The sequence below is a fragment of the Sorex araneus genome, chromosome 5 (genome assembly GCF_027595985.1).
Source record: "Sorex araneus isolate mSorAra2 chromosome 5, mSorAra2.pri, whole genome shotgun sequence".
Lineage (NCBI taxonomy): Eukaryota > Metazoa > Chordata > Mammalia > Eulipotyphla > Soricidae > Sorex > Sorex araneus.
This window is the reverse complement of record NC_073306.1, coordinates 119255960-119270762: the sequence shown is the minus strand read 5'-3', so window position 1 is coordinate 119270762 and position 14803 is coordinate 119255960. Positions and strand designations below refer to the sequence as shown.

At 54.3% G+C, this 14803-nt stretch overlaps 1 protein-coding gene across 9 annotated transcripts in view; it reads right to left on the bottom strand.

Annotated features, from left to right (window-relative positions):
* The window catches only part of CEP250 (centrosomal protein 250), a 46189-nt gene that overhangs the window by 28501 nt on the left and 2885 nt on the right, over nt 1-14803 (bottom strand). For 6 of the 9 annotated variants that reach the window (XM_055139221.1, XM_055139218.1, XM_055139226.1 and 3 more), the window contains 10 exons: nt 13234-13520; nt 11767-11823; nt 9877-9959; nt 9509-9674; nt 7898-8004; nt 7458-7709; nt 4685-4781; nt 1437-1538; nt 861-1010; nt 227-405 (listed from right to left, as the gene is read on the bottom strand). In XM_055139221.1, coding sequence (XP_054995196.1) covers nt 227-405; nt 861-1010; nt 1437-1538; nt 4685-4781; nt 7458-7709; nt 7898-8004; nt 9509-9674; nt 9877-9959; nt 11767-11823; nt 13234-13419 — 1379 coding nt within the window. In that variant the 5' untranslated portion in view covers nt 13420-13520. The remainder of the gene's footprint in view (nt 1-226; nt 406-860; nt 1011-1436; nt 1539-4684; nt 4782-7457; nt 7710-7897; nt 8005-9508; nt 9675-9876; nt 9960-11766; nt 11824-13233; nt 13521-14803) is intronic. The other 3 variants (XM_055139224.1, XM_055139225.1, XM_055139227.1) reach the window with 3 other exon arrangements.

Sequence of the window (14803 nt, the reverse complement as noted above, 5' to 3'; positions counted from 1 at the left end):
TGATAGAGAGGGAGAGGGAGGGAAGGAGGGAGGGAGATAGAGAGGGCAGCGAGAGAGGGAGGGAGGGGAGAGGAAGAAAGAGAGAGAGAGATACAGGGAACTTTTGGATCTCCCCGCAACTGAGTGAATGTGACCCCTACGTGCCAGGCAGCCCTGGGCCTGGGGGAGAGCAGGGCCAGCAGAACAGAGGCGAGAGGAAAGGAAGGGCCGGTGAGCCCCGGCTCACTTGCTGAGGGCGTCCACCTCTCCCTGGAGGCCCGCAGTCTGCCCGGCCAGACTGTCCCGCTCCCCGGTGAGTTGCTGGAGCCGCTCCCGCAGGGTCTGGCCTTCTTCCTCCCAGTGCTCGTGCTGCTGCTGCAAGGAGCTCATGGCCGCCTGGCAGTCCGAGAGCTGCCTCCGAAGGTCCTACGGAGGGAGGGGCACGAAGCGAGGGTGAGCGAGGGCAGAAGCCTGCACGGAGGGCTGGGAAGAGCTGCTAGTGGTCGGGGCGACGGCTGGAGACAGCCGGGCTCCTGTGCTCTCTAGATCGGGGTTCAGCACCTTCACACCGAGTAGAAAGTAGGGCGGGGACCCTCAGGATTGGGCACCCTTGCCTCATCCCCGCCCAGGGCCCCTGTCATCCACCTTGGTTCGGTACCAGGCAACCATCAATCACAATCTTATAAAAGAAATGACTGAGCCGGTCCCGGGAAGCACAGGCCTGGGAACCACATGTGGGCAGGCACGGAGACATTCCAGCGGACACTTTGGGGACCTGGACGAAGCCCTTTTGTGTGACGCATTCCCGGGTGATGGGACAGGCCAGGCGAAGAGGGCAGCTGGGGCCCCTGTGGCCGGGGAGGAAGCCAAAAAAATCTCACCTGCACGGCCTGGCGCCTCCGTGTCATCACGGAACGCACCAGTGTCAGGGCCTCGCCTGGGGCCCCAGAATCCAAGTGGGAGGAGAGGCCAAGTGAGTCCGTCACCAGGGACTGCTCCTGGGCCAGGCCGTCGCTTTCTTCCACCACGGCCTGTAAGCCAAGGCAGCGGGGTCACCACCTGAGAGCGGGCCGCGGGCTGGGACCAACCAGTGCCTCTCCTCAGGGCCCTCTCCCAGGACCTGGAAACAAAACAGCTGCTTCCCGCATGCTCCACCTTTGCTTGCCCCTGGCGAGGCCGCTCCCTGAGGTCGGAATCAGTGAGAACAGGAAGAGGTGACAGTGCTAACAGAGACCAGGGTCCAGCCACTGGCCCTTGAAATGCGGCTGGCAATGGTCTTGGCAGCTGGGGCCCGCATGTGCGTCCTTAGCTACCCGTCAGGGGTCCCACCTTCGGCCGCACTCGGGAACTCATGCCCACAAGCCTCCAAGGCCCAACCACGTCAGAGCGGACATGCAGGCAGGACTGAGAGGATGTGGAGGCCCGAGCTGGTCACCGAGCAGGCGGCTTCCCAGTACCTGGGTCATCTCCCGGATCACCTGCTGTAAAGACAGCTTCTCCTCTTGGGCATGCCTACTCAGAGATGCCTCATGTTCCATGACCTCTGCATGATTTGTCTCCTGAACGGGGAACAAAACGGAACCATGAGCCCAGCTCTCAGAAGGGAACAGACAATTCCAGCCACACGCCAGAGCCTCACTCCCTGGCTTCCATTCATGCCACTTTCTCCCGGGTGAAAGCCAACACCAGAACCACCGGCAGGTGGCAATGGGGCATTCAGAAGAGTGAGTCTGAACCCCGAGGGGGACGGCTGCACCAGATCTCTCGCACAAGCACTCACTGGCTTGGTGAATGCAAACAACCGCATCTTTGAGCTTCCTTTTTTTTGGTTTTTGGGTCACACCCGGCGATGCACAGGGGTCATTCCTGGCTCATACACTCAGGAATTGCACCTGGTGGTGCTCAGGGACCATATGGGATGCTGGGAATCGAACATGGTTCGGCCACATGCAAGGCAAATGCCCTACCCGCCGTGCTATTGCTTCGGCCCCAAGTTTCCTTCTTTTTCAAAATAGGAACAATAGCAACTATTTCCCCGGAAAGTGTGTTTTAAAACTTAAATAAATTCGTTTGTGGGATATTAAAAAAAAATGGTATGAGACTGATACCCAAGGCCAGGGAAAACAGGGGCCAGGAGGACTGGTCAATGGCTGGAAGCTTGCCATGAGTGTGTCGGGGGAGCAAAGGACAGTTAGGATAGAGAAGGGACCAGGATGACAGTAACAGTTGGCAATGAACACTCTGGGCAAGAACTGAGTGTTGCAAAGTAGGTAAGTAGGTAAAGAGATGCACTGTCATCCCGTTGTTCATCGATTTGCTCGAGCGGGCACCAGTAACGTTTCCATTGTAAGACTTGTTACTGTTTTTGGCATATCGAATATGCCACGGGTAAACTGCCAGGCTCTGCCGTGGGGCGGGATCCTCTCAGTAGCTTGCCGGGCTCTCCGAGAGGGATGGAGGAATCGAACCCGGGTCGGCCGTGTGCAAGGCAAACGCCCTACTCGCTGTGCTATTGCTCCAGCCCAGGTAAAGAGATATACATGATAATCTTTCAGTATCTGGGTTGCAAACTGTAATGCCCAAAAGGAGCGGGCACACCCACACACACACACACATCCACACCCACTCATACCCACCCCCACACCCACACTCACACCCACCCCCCCACACACACCCACACCTACACACACACCCACACCTACACTCATACCCACACTCACACCCACACCCACACTCACACTCACACCCACCCCCACACATTCACACACACCCCCACACTCACACACACTCAGACCCATACCCACACTCACACCCACACACCCACACTCACTCACCCATAGCCACACCCACACTCACACCCACACCCACTCACACACATAAACACACGAGAGAGAGGGGGGGGAGGGGAGAGGGAGAGAGAGAGAGGGAGAGAGAGAGAGAGAGAGAAGTGCCTGCCATAGAAAGGGAAGGTGCGGGAAGGAAACTGGGAACACTGGTGGTAGGAAACGTACACTGGTGAAGGGACAGGTGTATGTCTGAATTCTATGTTCAGACATATGTATGACTGAAACTCAATCGTGAACAACTTTATAATTGTGTATCTCACTGTAATTCAATGAAAAATAGATATTTAAAAAAGAAACAAATGAGGAAAAACAAATGCACGTAAGTGACTCAACCCAGTGTCAGCTCCGTGGTGCTGGGCCGGGCCGGGCCGGGGCCGGAGGCTAAGGCAGGAAGAGAGCTGGACCAAAGTGTGCACGCGCTCCTCTCCTGCCTAGGGAGACGGTGCCAGCGACGAGCTAAAGACACGGATGTGCGGCTAAAATGGCTCGTCTGGCCTCTACAAGATGGGAGTTGACGCTCATCAACAGATTCTTTGGCAGAAGAATCTGAATTTCTTGCTTCTCTCCAGAAAGGTCAACAAATGAGCCTCCCCGCCTCCATGCCCACGTGCCCCCCGGTTCCTGACGCTCGAGGAGACGGCTCCTCCCGGGAGAGGAGCTTTGTCAGGCCCGTGCCACCGACACCTCACGCTTCCCTTCACACTGCTATCAAGAGTGCCCCGAGGTACGGGAAGCTCAGTGTGACAGTGCAGGAAACCCAGAATTCTGACAAGCAAACCCGTTTCACGTGCTCGCACTGTCTGGGTGCACAGACACCTGAACTTGCAGATTCCTGACCGACAGGAGCCAAAGAGGCATTAACAGTTCAGCACAACCCCAGCTGAAGGAGGAGGCTCGGGGCGTGCACGGGGGGTGGGGTGCTGGTTCTGCCTTAAATCAGAGACCCGCACATTTTCGAGATGAAAGGGAAAATGGCAGTCCCCCTGAGCCCCCGGGGAGAGTGTGTCAGAGGCATAAGCCTCATGCCTTCACAAGACGGGCTGTCCACCCCCGCCACTGGCCAGCTCTAGCTCTGAGCCAAACTTGACCAGCCAGTAACTTCCAGTCACTGTCCAGTTGGTAAACACCAAACAAGTCAACCCTCCTGGCCTGGATCAGTCCTTCAGGCCCAGGGGGGTGGCCCCCAAAGTCCGCCTAGGGTCCTGTTCATGGCCACGCTCTTTGGGGTCTCCCTGCACACAGCCCCTACATGCCGGGTCAGTGCTGAGTGTCTGTCCCAGATGCTCTGGTTGGGACGCTGTGTACACACGCCATAACGCTCTCCCAGGGATACCGGAGAGGTGGAGAGTATTTATTAACTCAATTAAAAGTCCACTGATTTTCAGGGAACTTTTGTTTGTTTGCTTTTTGGTTTGGAGGTCACACCTGGCAATGCTTGGGGGCTACTCCCAGCTCTGGGCTTGAAGTCCCTGTCCTCCGTGCTTGGGGAACCATGCGGGCTGAGGACTGAACCGAGATTCCCTGCATGTGCTCAGCCCTTTGGACTATTTACCTGACACTGCTTTGCGGGATGCCGAGAAACATTTAAGGGGGGGTTCTGTTTGATTTGTCTTTATTTTATATTGGGGGCTTGGGGTCACACCCGGTGATGCTCAGGAGTTACTCCTGGCTCTGCACCCAGGAAATACTGCTGGCAGTATTCAGGGGACCATATGGGGTTCTAGAAATCAAACCCAGGTGGGCTGTGTGCAAGGCAAACACTCGACCCGCTGTCCTATCGCTCCGGCCCTGGATCTGTCTTTTCAGGACAAGCCCCAAAGTCCACCCCAAAGTCCTTTCCAGAACAAAGGGTCATGTACCAGGATCTCCATGGTCTCTTTCAGAGCCTTTACCATCTTTTCATGATCTTCGTTTTGCTTCTGGGACTGGGCCAGCAGAGCAGAGAGCTCAGTCACCCTGCGGAGAAGAGCACGGCAGGTCACCTGGGCTGCCCTCCGGGGGGCCGGCACTAGCTAAGCATCACCAGCCCCAACACACATGCCTGCCGCAGCCCCCCACCGCAGTCCCTAGGGCAGCCCCCAGCCCCTCTGTGCTCCCTGAAAAACACATGATGCAATATAGCCTCGAATTGGGGGGGTGGGTGAGGGGGAGCCAAAAGCCACTCAGACACATGCAGGCATTTACCACATCTCAAGGCTGGAACGCGTGTTTGGGGGGCCCGAAAGCTGAAGGGCAGCCCTGGCCTGCGCCCTTCCAGGCCCCGCTTGATCTTGAAGTCAAGCACCCTGAAGCCAACAAGAGTATCAGAATTGCCACCTGGGATAGTCCCAAGGCCCCGCCAGCCCAAGGATCGACTCTGACCGGGAAATAGGAGGGACAATTTGGGGATATTATGTTCATCCTCCTCGATCTTAACCTCAAAGTTCCGTGAAATTAACCACACATTATTATCCCTAACCCCATATCCTGGAGCTCAATGCCCACACGGGCGGCTTTTGGGCCATACCCAGCTGTGCTCAGGGATCACTCCTGGGTCAGCTGTGTGCAAGGCAAGCACCTTGCCCACTGTATTATCTTTCTGACCCTAGATAAGCATTTTTTGAGTGCATGTAATGTGGCAATTAAAAACTTTCCCCCCTGGGGCCAGAGCAATAGTATAGCGGGTAGGGTGTTTGCCTTGCACGCGGACGATCCTGACTCGATCCCTGCATCCCATATGGTCTGAGGGCAGAGTCAGGATGAATCCCTGAGCATCACTGGGTGTGACCCAAAAATGCAAAAAAAAAAAAAAAAAAAACCAACCCCAAAAAAACCAAAAAAAACCTTCCCCCCTGTCTTATTATTGTATTTTGGTTTGGGGATTATACCTGGCAGTACTCAGAGACCTGCTCCTGACAGTGCTCAGTACACTATGAGGTGCCAGGGACTGAACCCGGGGCTCCTGAATGCAAAGTCTGCTGTACACAAGAAGCTATCTCCCCAGCCCCCTTTTGAATAATTATATTGGAAAACAACTCTAAGACACAATGTGGTCATTCAACTACAGTATCATTTAGCAAACATTTTTCAAGTACTTACTTATAGCTGGTGAAATACAAAGCACTAGAGTTACAAAACTTTCTATGATAAGGTCATTGCTGGGGTTACGGACCCGGCACAAAAGTCTGGAATATCGGCTTTATATTCGCCAGCCCTGAGTTCAATTCTAAAGACCACGGGTCACCCACGCACCTCTGTGAGCGACCACCAGAACCGCCAAGTGTGGACCCCAAATACAAAAGATAGGATCTTCTTTGTATTGTTTGTACTGTTTTTTTTTTTTTGTATATTTATATTGTTTTTAAAAGAAGGTACTGTTTTTCTTTGGTGTTGGGGATTAAATTCAGACTGTCAATGCAAGCCAAGCTCTCTACCAAAGTGATAGTACAGTAGGCAGGGCACTTGTCTTGCATGTGGCTATCCTGGGCTTGATCCCCAGCATCCTGTATGGTCCTCTGCGCACTGCCAGGAGTGATCTACGAGCACAGAGCCAGCAGTAAGTCCTGAACATGGCCAGATTTAGTGGCTCCCAAAAAAAACAAAACCCCCAAACCCACAAAAAGATATGGCCTTTCTGGACCAAAGAGATAGCCCAAGAGTTAAGTACGGAGCTGGAAATAATCCCTGAACAAAGCTGGGTGTTACCCAAGAATCTCCACCCCCATCAAAAATGAAATGGGCCTAACTTTGTATGGGGGAAGCATAAGCACAGATGTGTATAAATCCATAACTGTACCCTCATGGTGATTCATTAATTAAAAATAAATAAATTTATTAAAAAAAAATGAAATGGGCCTTTGTTACAGGGTCTCCAAACCCAAAACAAAAAAAGGCAATGTACATACACCACCACCAGGTGGTGCTGGAACAGAGCCCTGGGGATGAACGGGCGTTCGCGTCCCTGCTTTTTTAAAAACAAAATTATTTTATTATAATTAAAACAAAATCATTAAAAACAAAATTATTTTATTATAATTTAAAAAAAAATAAAAAAGTTTAACTGTAAAAAAAGGTAACTACTTCGGGGGTCCCTGAGTTCCATCCCTGGCACTGCATGTCTCCTAAGTACCCCCTAGTATGACCCCATAAAAATAAGGTGGATGCAGGGGGTGGGGCTGGGGGCTGGCCTGGGGACAGGACAGGTGGTAAAGCATGTGCCTAGCCCAGGCTCAAGCTCCAGCCCCACAGTGCCTGCCCCTTCACCACTGGCTGTAGCCCTGGTGGCCCCCAGCACCAAACCCTTGGGTCCACACTGCTGGGCCAAGCACCCCTAGGAGGGTCCCAGGCTCCCCAGTGCAGGGGGCAATGGCCCGTATTTCTAAAAAGAAAAAAAAAAGCAACTAAATACTCAGTGTGAGGACAGTGAGGGCAGCGTAGTCAGTCACGAGCAGGTCCAAAGAGGACTGTCCCAAAGAACAAGGCACGGGGAGGGGGGTGGAGGCAGGGCAGAGTTTGGCTGCTGCAGGGATGGTGGCGACAGGAAACTCAGCTACAGAGGGCAGGAACTGGCAGGCCAGGCTGGGGCTTCTCTTCCCCTCCCTCCCGCGCAGGCAGGCTCTCCTCCCTCCCTCTCCCTCCCGGCCGGCCGCTCACCGGTCCTGCAGCTCGGCCTTCTCCAGCTCCCCCTGGCTCCTGAGCTGGAGCAGCTCCTGGCTCCGCTCCTGAGCTTCCTTCTCCAGCTCCTGGGTCCTGGCCAGCAGCCGCAGCACCTGTGCGGGCTCCTTCCCATCCTGCCTCCCAGAGCTGTTTGGGTCCCGAGGCTGCACCCCGACAGCGAGACGCAGACAGCAGGTCAACAGGGACCCGGAGAGCTTCACGTGCTCCGCCTTCAGCTCCGTCAGATCTCTGAGAACAGGCAAGGGAAGAGAGGACCCCCCAGAGGGAGGGCCCGGGGATGGGAGCTGGAGACCCCGATCTTCCACTGCCCTGCCCGAGCTGGGCCTGCCTCTCCCCCACAGCCGCCTGCCACCCTCCAAGGCCTGTCCCAAGGCAGACCCGGCCAGGACAGTCTCCCCTGGCAAACCCACACTCACCTGTCAGTGGCAGACTTCATCTCCAGGAAGTGGCGTCGGAAGGTCACCACCTCCCTCCACAGACTGAGAAGGCGACTGTGCTCCCCTTTCAGGTAGCCCTTGAAGAACTGTGTGTTCAGGGTCAGAGAGAGAACAGGGGTAAGGTGCTTGCCTGGCATCTGGCATGCCATTCCTGGGCACCACGGTCCCACAGGAGTGATTCCTGAGCAGAGCCAGGAGTAAGCCCCTGAGCACTGCTGGGTGTGGTTGAAAAACACTGCCCACTCATGTATATTCAGAAACCCAGGTCACACCAAAGGGCAGAGGACTGTCTTTCACCAACATAGGAGACTTAAATTTCTGTCTAGCGCTTGTGACTGGGTGTCTAGAGCTAGGTTATATTGAAGAGTTTAAGGCAGTGGCAGAAGAGTTTAAGGCAAAAGTCAAAGAGCCTGCAATGGAATACGGCCTTCCTCAGAGCCAGATGAGCAAGGGACAAACAGCGGCTCAACAAATCACAGCCATTGCCATTATTACCCAGGACTTACAATGACAATTAAATAGCACCACGTGGGAAAATCACCTCGCACGAGAAGGGGAAAGAGAGGGGCAGAGCCGGGGTGTTCTAACACGGAATTCAAGCACAGAAAACATTAGCTTACTTGGCTGGGATCTGAAAATTCCCCTAGGGTCCATATCTGGCTCTTCTTCCTCCATCCAATTTCCATAGTTACTTAGTTACCATAGCACTGCACTGTAGCACTATCATCCCATTGTTCATCTACTTGCTTGAGCGGGCACCAGTAATGTCTCCATTCTGAGACTTGTTACTGTTTTTGGCATATTGAATACGCCATGGGGAGCTTGCCAGGCTCTGCCCTGCGGGCGGGATACTCTCAGTAGCTTGCTGGGCTCTCCGAGAGGGACGGAGGAATCGAACTCAGGTCGGCGATGTGCAAGGCAAATGCCCTACCCACTGTGCTATCGCTCTAGTTCTTAATTACCGTTATTCTTATTATTCTTGTTTGTTTTGCGGTCACTCCAGGCAAGGCTCAGGGCTGCAGTACCAGCTCAGGGGTCGCTCCTGGCATTACTCGGGGAACTAGGCGTGGAACGGAACCCAGGACCCCTGCAAGCGAGGCACGCGGTCCTGCCCAGCAGAGCTACCTTCACATCTACATCTGCAGATGCTCCCAGACAAGGGAGCAAGTGCTCAGAGTCCCCTATGCACTTGTCAGTGAAGTTGCTTTTCTGAGTGTCAACAAAACCTGGCTGAGGCAGGTAAGGGCAAGACTAAGTCAAAGGCTCCAGCGGGGCAAAACTGCCCGTGTGAGTAAGGAGCACTGGAGGGGCAGGTCAGAGTGACAGAGCGCTTGCCTCACATGAGGCCAACCTGGGCTCAATCCCCGGCACCCCTTATGGTCCCCCGAGCTCTGCCAGGAGTAAGCCCTGAGCACCCCGGGTTGTGGTCCCAACCCCGCCCCAACCCTTATAAAAGGGAGGGCTGGAGATTTGAACCGAGCCAGCTCAGCTGATACACTGGTCTCGAAAGGAGTCTTTCCCGCCACTGCCCAGGCCAGTGCCTGAGAGCCCTGCTCCCCCTTTGGAGCTCCAGGGCCCTCATCTTCCCACCTCTTGCTCCATCTGCCACTGGCTCTCCTTCCTCATTAGCTCGTCCCGGGCTCGGCTCCAGTCCACCGATAATTTCTCCACATCTTCCCGAAGGGCTTTATTCACCACGTCGGCTTTCTCGACGTGCAGCCGGAGCTGGGTGTTCACCTCAGCGAGGCTCTCACACCTGGACGGCACAGGAGGGAGGGACGGTCCAACCCCTCCTCTGGAAGTCCGACGACCACCCCTGGAATTTCCCATGGCTGGAAGGTGGGCGGTGATGGTTCGAGGTTCTGACCCACATGAGCCCTGAAGATAGGTTTCCCGTCCACCCCTCACCCAGCCCCCCTGGGCCAGTCCTCCGGGTCAGAGGATCTGGGCTCTGTCACCTCAGCTGCTCCTCCTCCAATCGCTTGAGCAGCTGTTCCAGGTTGGGTTCGTCCGCGCTTTCCCACCTCGGGGGGAGCGGTCCCTTCAACAGAGACAGGCCTGCTTTACCTCCGGAGAGCACAGCACGCAGCCTGCCCCCCGGAGCCCCGGGTGCACAAGTTCCCTTTTTTTGTGTTAGCATATATGCCTTCCCTGCCCCCTAACCACTGCACCCCGAGAGCAAATCCACGGCGTTCCTCTCTCCAAAAGCGAACCAGGATTCTCTCCTGAAAAAGGCCATTTAGAAGTGAAAAGCACTTTCACCTTAAAAAGCGAAAAATAGGGACTGGAGCGATAACACAGTGGGTAGGGTGTTTGCCTTGCACATGGCTGACTCGGGTTTGATTCCCAGCACCCATACAGTTCCCCAAGCACCGCCAGTGATTCACTCAGGAGTGATTCCTGAGTGCAAAGCCAGGAATAACACCTGTGCATTGCCAGATGTGACCCAAAAAGAAAAAAAAAAAAAAGAAGAAGCGAAAAATAAATCTTCCACTAAACACCCTTGACTTCTTGTGCTAATGTTTGGACCCTGACCAGTTATTGAACTTGTCTGCGCCGCAAAGTCTTTGGCTTCAAAACGAAGGTGACAGCATCCCCTGGGTAAGCGGCGCTGCAGATGGAGGTGTGTCTGTGACAGTGCCCGGGCGTCTGGCCTACACAGAACAGCCCTCAGGAAGGTCCACTTCTTTCCTTCCTTTGCTAGAATCTATCTGAGGGGAATGCGTGAAGGTGCCTGCCAAGAGGGAGCTGGGACTATGGCAACGGCATAATAAAGCCCTCTGTCACAAACAGGCCTTTTGTTTGGCTTTGGCGTCATAGCCTATGTAGCTCAGGGGACCATGTTGTGCCAGAGATCAAACTGGGGTCAGCCGTACGCAAGGCAAGTGCCTTTACCCCTGAATTATCCCTCAGATGCCAGTAAACAAGCTTTTGGGGGTTGCATCTCTCTCACAGATACATACTGACACCTTCTGGAAGAAAAATGTATTGTCTTTTTCCCTGTCTCCCACCTTTATAAAAGAAATTAGGGCTCCTTAGACTAAATTTTCCCCTCAGAGAGCAAAGGGTTAGAATCTGAAAGGCCACGAACAGATCCAGGGAAGGAATCTGTATGAGAGTTCCCAGGGCTAAAGAAAAAGGCTTCTTGGGGCCGGAGTGATAACATAGTGGGTAGGGCGTTTGCCTTGCACACAGCCGACCTGGATTCAATTCCCAGCATCCCATATGGTCCCCCGAGCACCGCCAGGAATAATTCCTGAGTGCATGAGTCAGGAGTAATCCCTGTGCATCACCAGGTGTGACCCAAAAAGAAAAAAAAAAGGAAAGGAAAAGGCTTCTTTTTTTTCTTTCTTTTTTTTGGGGGGCCACGCCTGGCAGTGCTCAGGGCCTACTCCTGACTCTGTGCTCAGGGATCATTTCTGGATCGTATGCAGCGTCGGGGATTGAAACTGGTGCACTGCATCCAAGGCAAATGCTCTACCCATTTTATTGTCTCTCTGGCTCAAGAAAAAGACATTTCTACCAGTATCAGAGAGGTCATATAGGGGCAGGCGGGTGGAGGGTGGGTGAGGTCATGCAGTTGGCTTGCATGTGACTAACTTCAATTTGTTCCCTGGCACCCCATATGGTCCCCCAGCACCATCAGCAGTGATCCCTGATATAGCCAGGAGTAAGCGCTGAGTATCACACAGATAGCATCCCCCACCCCCCCATCCCCTCCCCGCCCTGCCTGGCCAAAATATTTCTACCAACAAACAACAAACATGGCCCACTCTCAGTCAGCTGATGAAGTCTAACAAGCACCAGCTCCGAGGGCTCAAGGGAGCCCAGAACTCATCCTCACTCACCCCAGTGGCTTCCAGCCGCTTCTCCAGCTCTTGGCACCAGTTCCGGTACTGTAACACCTGACGTAAACAGAGCAGGAGAGCAGGCTGTGGGCAACAGGAAGGACGGCGCAAAGAGCCCAACCCAGAAGCCTGCAGGGCGTTCAGGCAACCCTACTGTGACAGGGGAACGGAGTGGTTATAGCAAGGTCCCACCATAACCACTTACAGATTCCTTCTGGGCTTTCTTATTCGACCGGTTTGGGGGCTGCATGGGGGGGGGTGTTTAGGGGCACATCTGCATTGCTGAGGGAGTGTTTAGGGGCACATCTGCATTGCTGAGGGAACTAGATGCCGTGCTGGGATTTGAACCAGGGCATCCCAGAGAAGCCCGCATGCTAGGCAAGCAGCTTAACCTCCATACTATCTCTCAGGCCCCTTTCTTTGGCCATTTAATGTGCTATGCCTCTGGTACTGAAGAGGTAGGATCATGGGTTCTGGAACCAGAAAACTGGGCTCAGGTCCGAGCTTCCGCCTAAGAGAGCTAACCTAACCAATGGGGTTTCTCTGGAGGGGGGAGGTCATAGCTGGAGGCACACAGGAGTCACTCCCGGCTGTGCTCAGGCGGGCATGTAGTGCCAGGAACCAAATGCAGGGCAGGGCACTGCATGACTCCAGACCGCCGCACCACTTCCCCTGCCCTAGACAACTCATTTAAATCTCTTCAATGTCATCTTTAAAAGAGTCAAAACCAGGCCAGAGAAAGAGCTCACTGGGCTGGGCACACGCAAGCAGGAAGGCTGGGTTCAATCCTCTGCAGCCCATTTTCATCCACACACTGCCAGGAGTGGACAGGGCAGGAACAGCCCCAGAGCTCTGCTAGGAAAGACCCTCACACCAAAGAGCACTAGTAAAAGGGACACAATCGTGGGGAGACAGCTCGAAGGGCAAGAGCACACGCCTGGCGTACGCAAGGCTCTGAGTTTGCTCCCCAGCACTGTGGAGCACTGCCAGGGGCAGCCCTGGTGGCCCCTGAGACAGCACTGTACCACTGGCACTGGCGTGAGCCCTGGAACCCTCGGACCCACATACCCCAGACACCCTGAGGCTGCTTGGGAAGCCCCCCAAAAGAGAAAAGTCGAGGTTCTTTTTGTTTGTTTTGTTTATGGGCCACATCTGGCGATGCTCAGGACTTACTCCTGTCTCTACACTCAGGACCTTTCCTGGCGGTGCCCAGGGGTCCATATGGGATGCCGGGGACTGAACCCAGGTCGGCCACGAGCAAGGCGAGCACCTTATCTGATGCACTATCGCTCCGGCCCCTGAGAAAAATTTTTCTTAATAACAAGAATAAAGAAAGGGACATAATCCATCTATGACAGAATCTTTGTGAGCATCAAAGGAGAGGGTGTGTGTGGGGGGGGACATTTCCCCCAGGTGGTTCTGCCTCCGCAGCCCTCACCCCACCTCAGCTCCGAGAGGTCGCCTCACCTTGGCCTGCAGCTTCCTCACTAGGCTTGCCTGCCTTTGCTGCGCCTCCTGGGAGCTCTTCAGCTTCCTCCAGGACACAGCCTGGTTCTCGGCCATTTGCTGCTGGAGGGCCAGCACTTGCTCCTCCAGGACCAGCTGCAGGGGCGGGGACCTCATGGTGCCGTGCTCGGCGCTGCCCGGCTCCATGGAGGTGCCCGTTAGCGAGCGCAAAGGCCCCCACAGAGCCAGACGCTGCTCACTCCAGGAGGGTCTCTGGTCATCGTGTGCCCCTGCGGCTGCCTCTCGGGCTGGGGACAAAGCACAGGGTGGAGCTCAGTGGACTCAGACTCATGCATGCAACACAGACTGAATGAGGAAAAGAAGTTTCTTTGCTCCACAGTCTTGAAAGTACTGGGAATAGCTCTGCGGCCTGGGGGTCATGCTGTGTATGCAGAAGTCCCAGGTTTGACGCCCACATCCCAAGGGACCCCAGCACCATCATGGCATGTGTCTCAAAAGCCAAGAATAAAGGGATGTGGCTCAGGGGTAGAGCACTATTCTCTTCTTCTTTCTATTTATTTTTTTCTTTTTGAGTCACACCCAGCGATGCACAGGGGTTACTCCTGGCTCTGCACTCAGGAATTACTCCTGGCAGTGCTCGGGGGACCATATGGGATGCTGGGAATCGAACCCGGGTCAGTTGCATGCAAGGCAAACACCCTACCCGCTGTGCTATCGCTCCAGCCCCTTCTTTTTTTATTTTTGGAGCACTTTTCTTGAACATATGAGGTCTGGGTTTGATCCCTGGTACCAACTGGTCCTCTGAACACCACGAGGAGTGACCCCTAAACACAGAGCCAGGTAAAAGCCCCTGAGCACTGTCCAGTATGGCCAAAACAGCAAAAGAGGGGGCCACACGTTGAGGTGCTTGGGGGCTGCTTCCTATACTACATCAGGGACCATATGTAGCACGAGCGACCATGCTTTCATCAGTAGCATGTAAGGCAAGTGCTTTCACCCCTCGATCTCTCCATCCTCCACGCCCCTACACTAAAGGCAAACACCTCTTTAACTTAAGCATGTAGATGCTAGGAGGTCCACAAGCTAACTTGTCTAAAGGTGAACTACTGAGGCCTGAGCGAGCAGGGCACTAGGGCACTTGCTTTGCATGTGGTTGACACGTGTTCAATCCCCTACACCCTATGTGGTTCCTGAGCCTCCTAGGAGTGAGCCCTGAACGCAGGAGTAAGCCTTGAGAACAAACATGTATGGCAAAAAAAAAAAAAGGTGAACCCTGCTTTCTCCAGTCTTCCCCACAAGGGAAGTTCTCTTGTCTGACGGTGTAAGCCCCAGTGTCAGTCAGACTCATCCTTTCTCCATATAACCAATTCATCGGCAACCCTGTCGGCTCAAGCCAGTTCTGCCACTTGCTGATACCACCTTCCTGAGCCAAGTCCCTCTCCCTTGGCCCGTGTGGCGACTTAAAGGTCTGCCTACAAATTCCTCGATACTTTTGCCTTTAAGAGTCCTGCTACTTCCCAGTGGTGTGGGGGATGAGATCATGTGGAATCAACCAGAAATGACTTCCAGG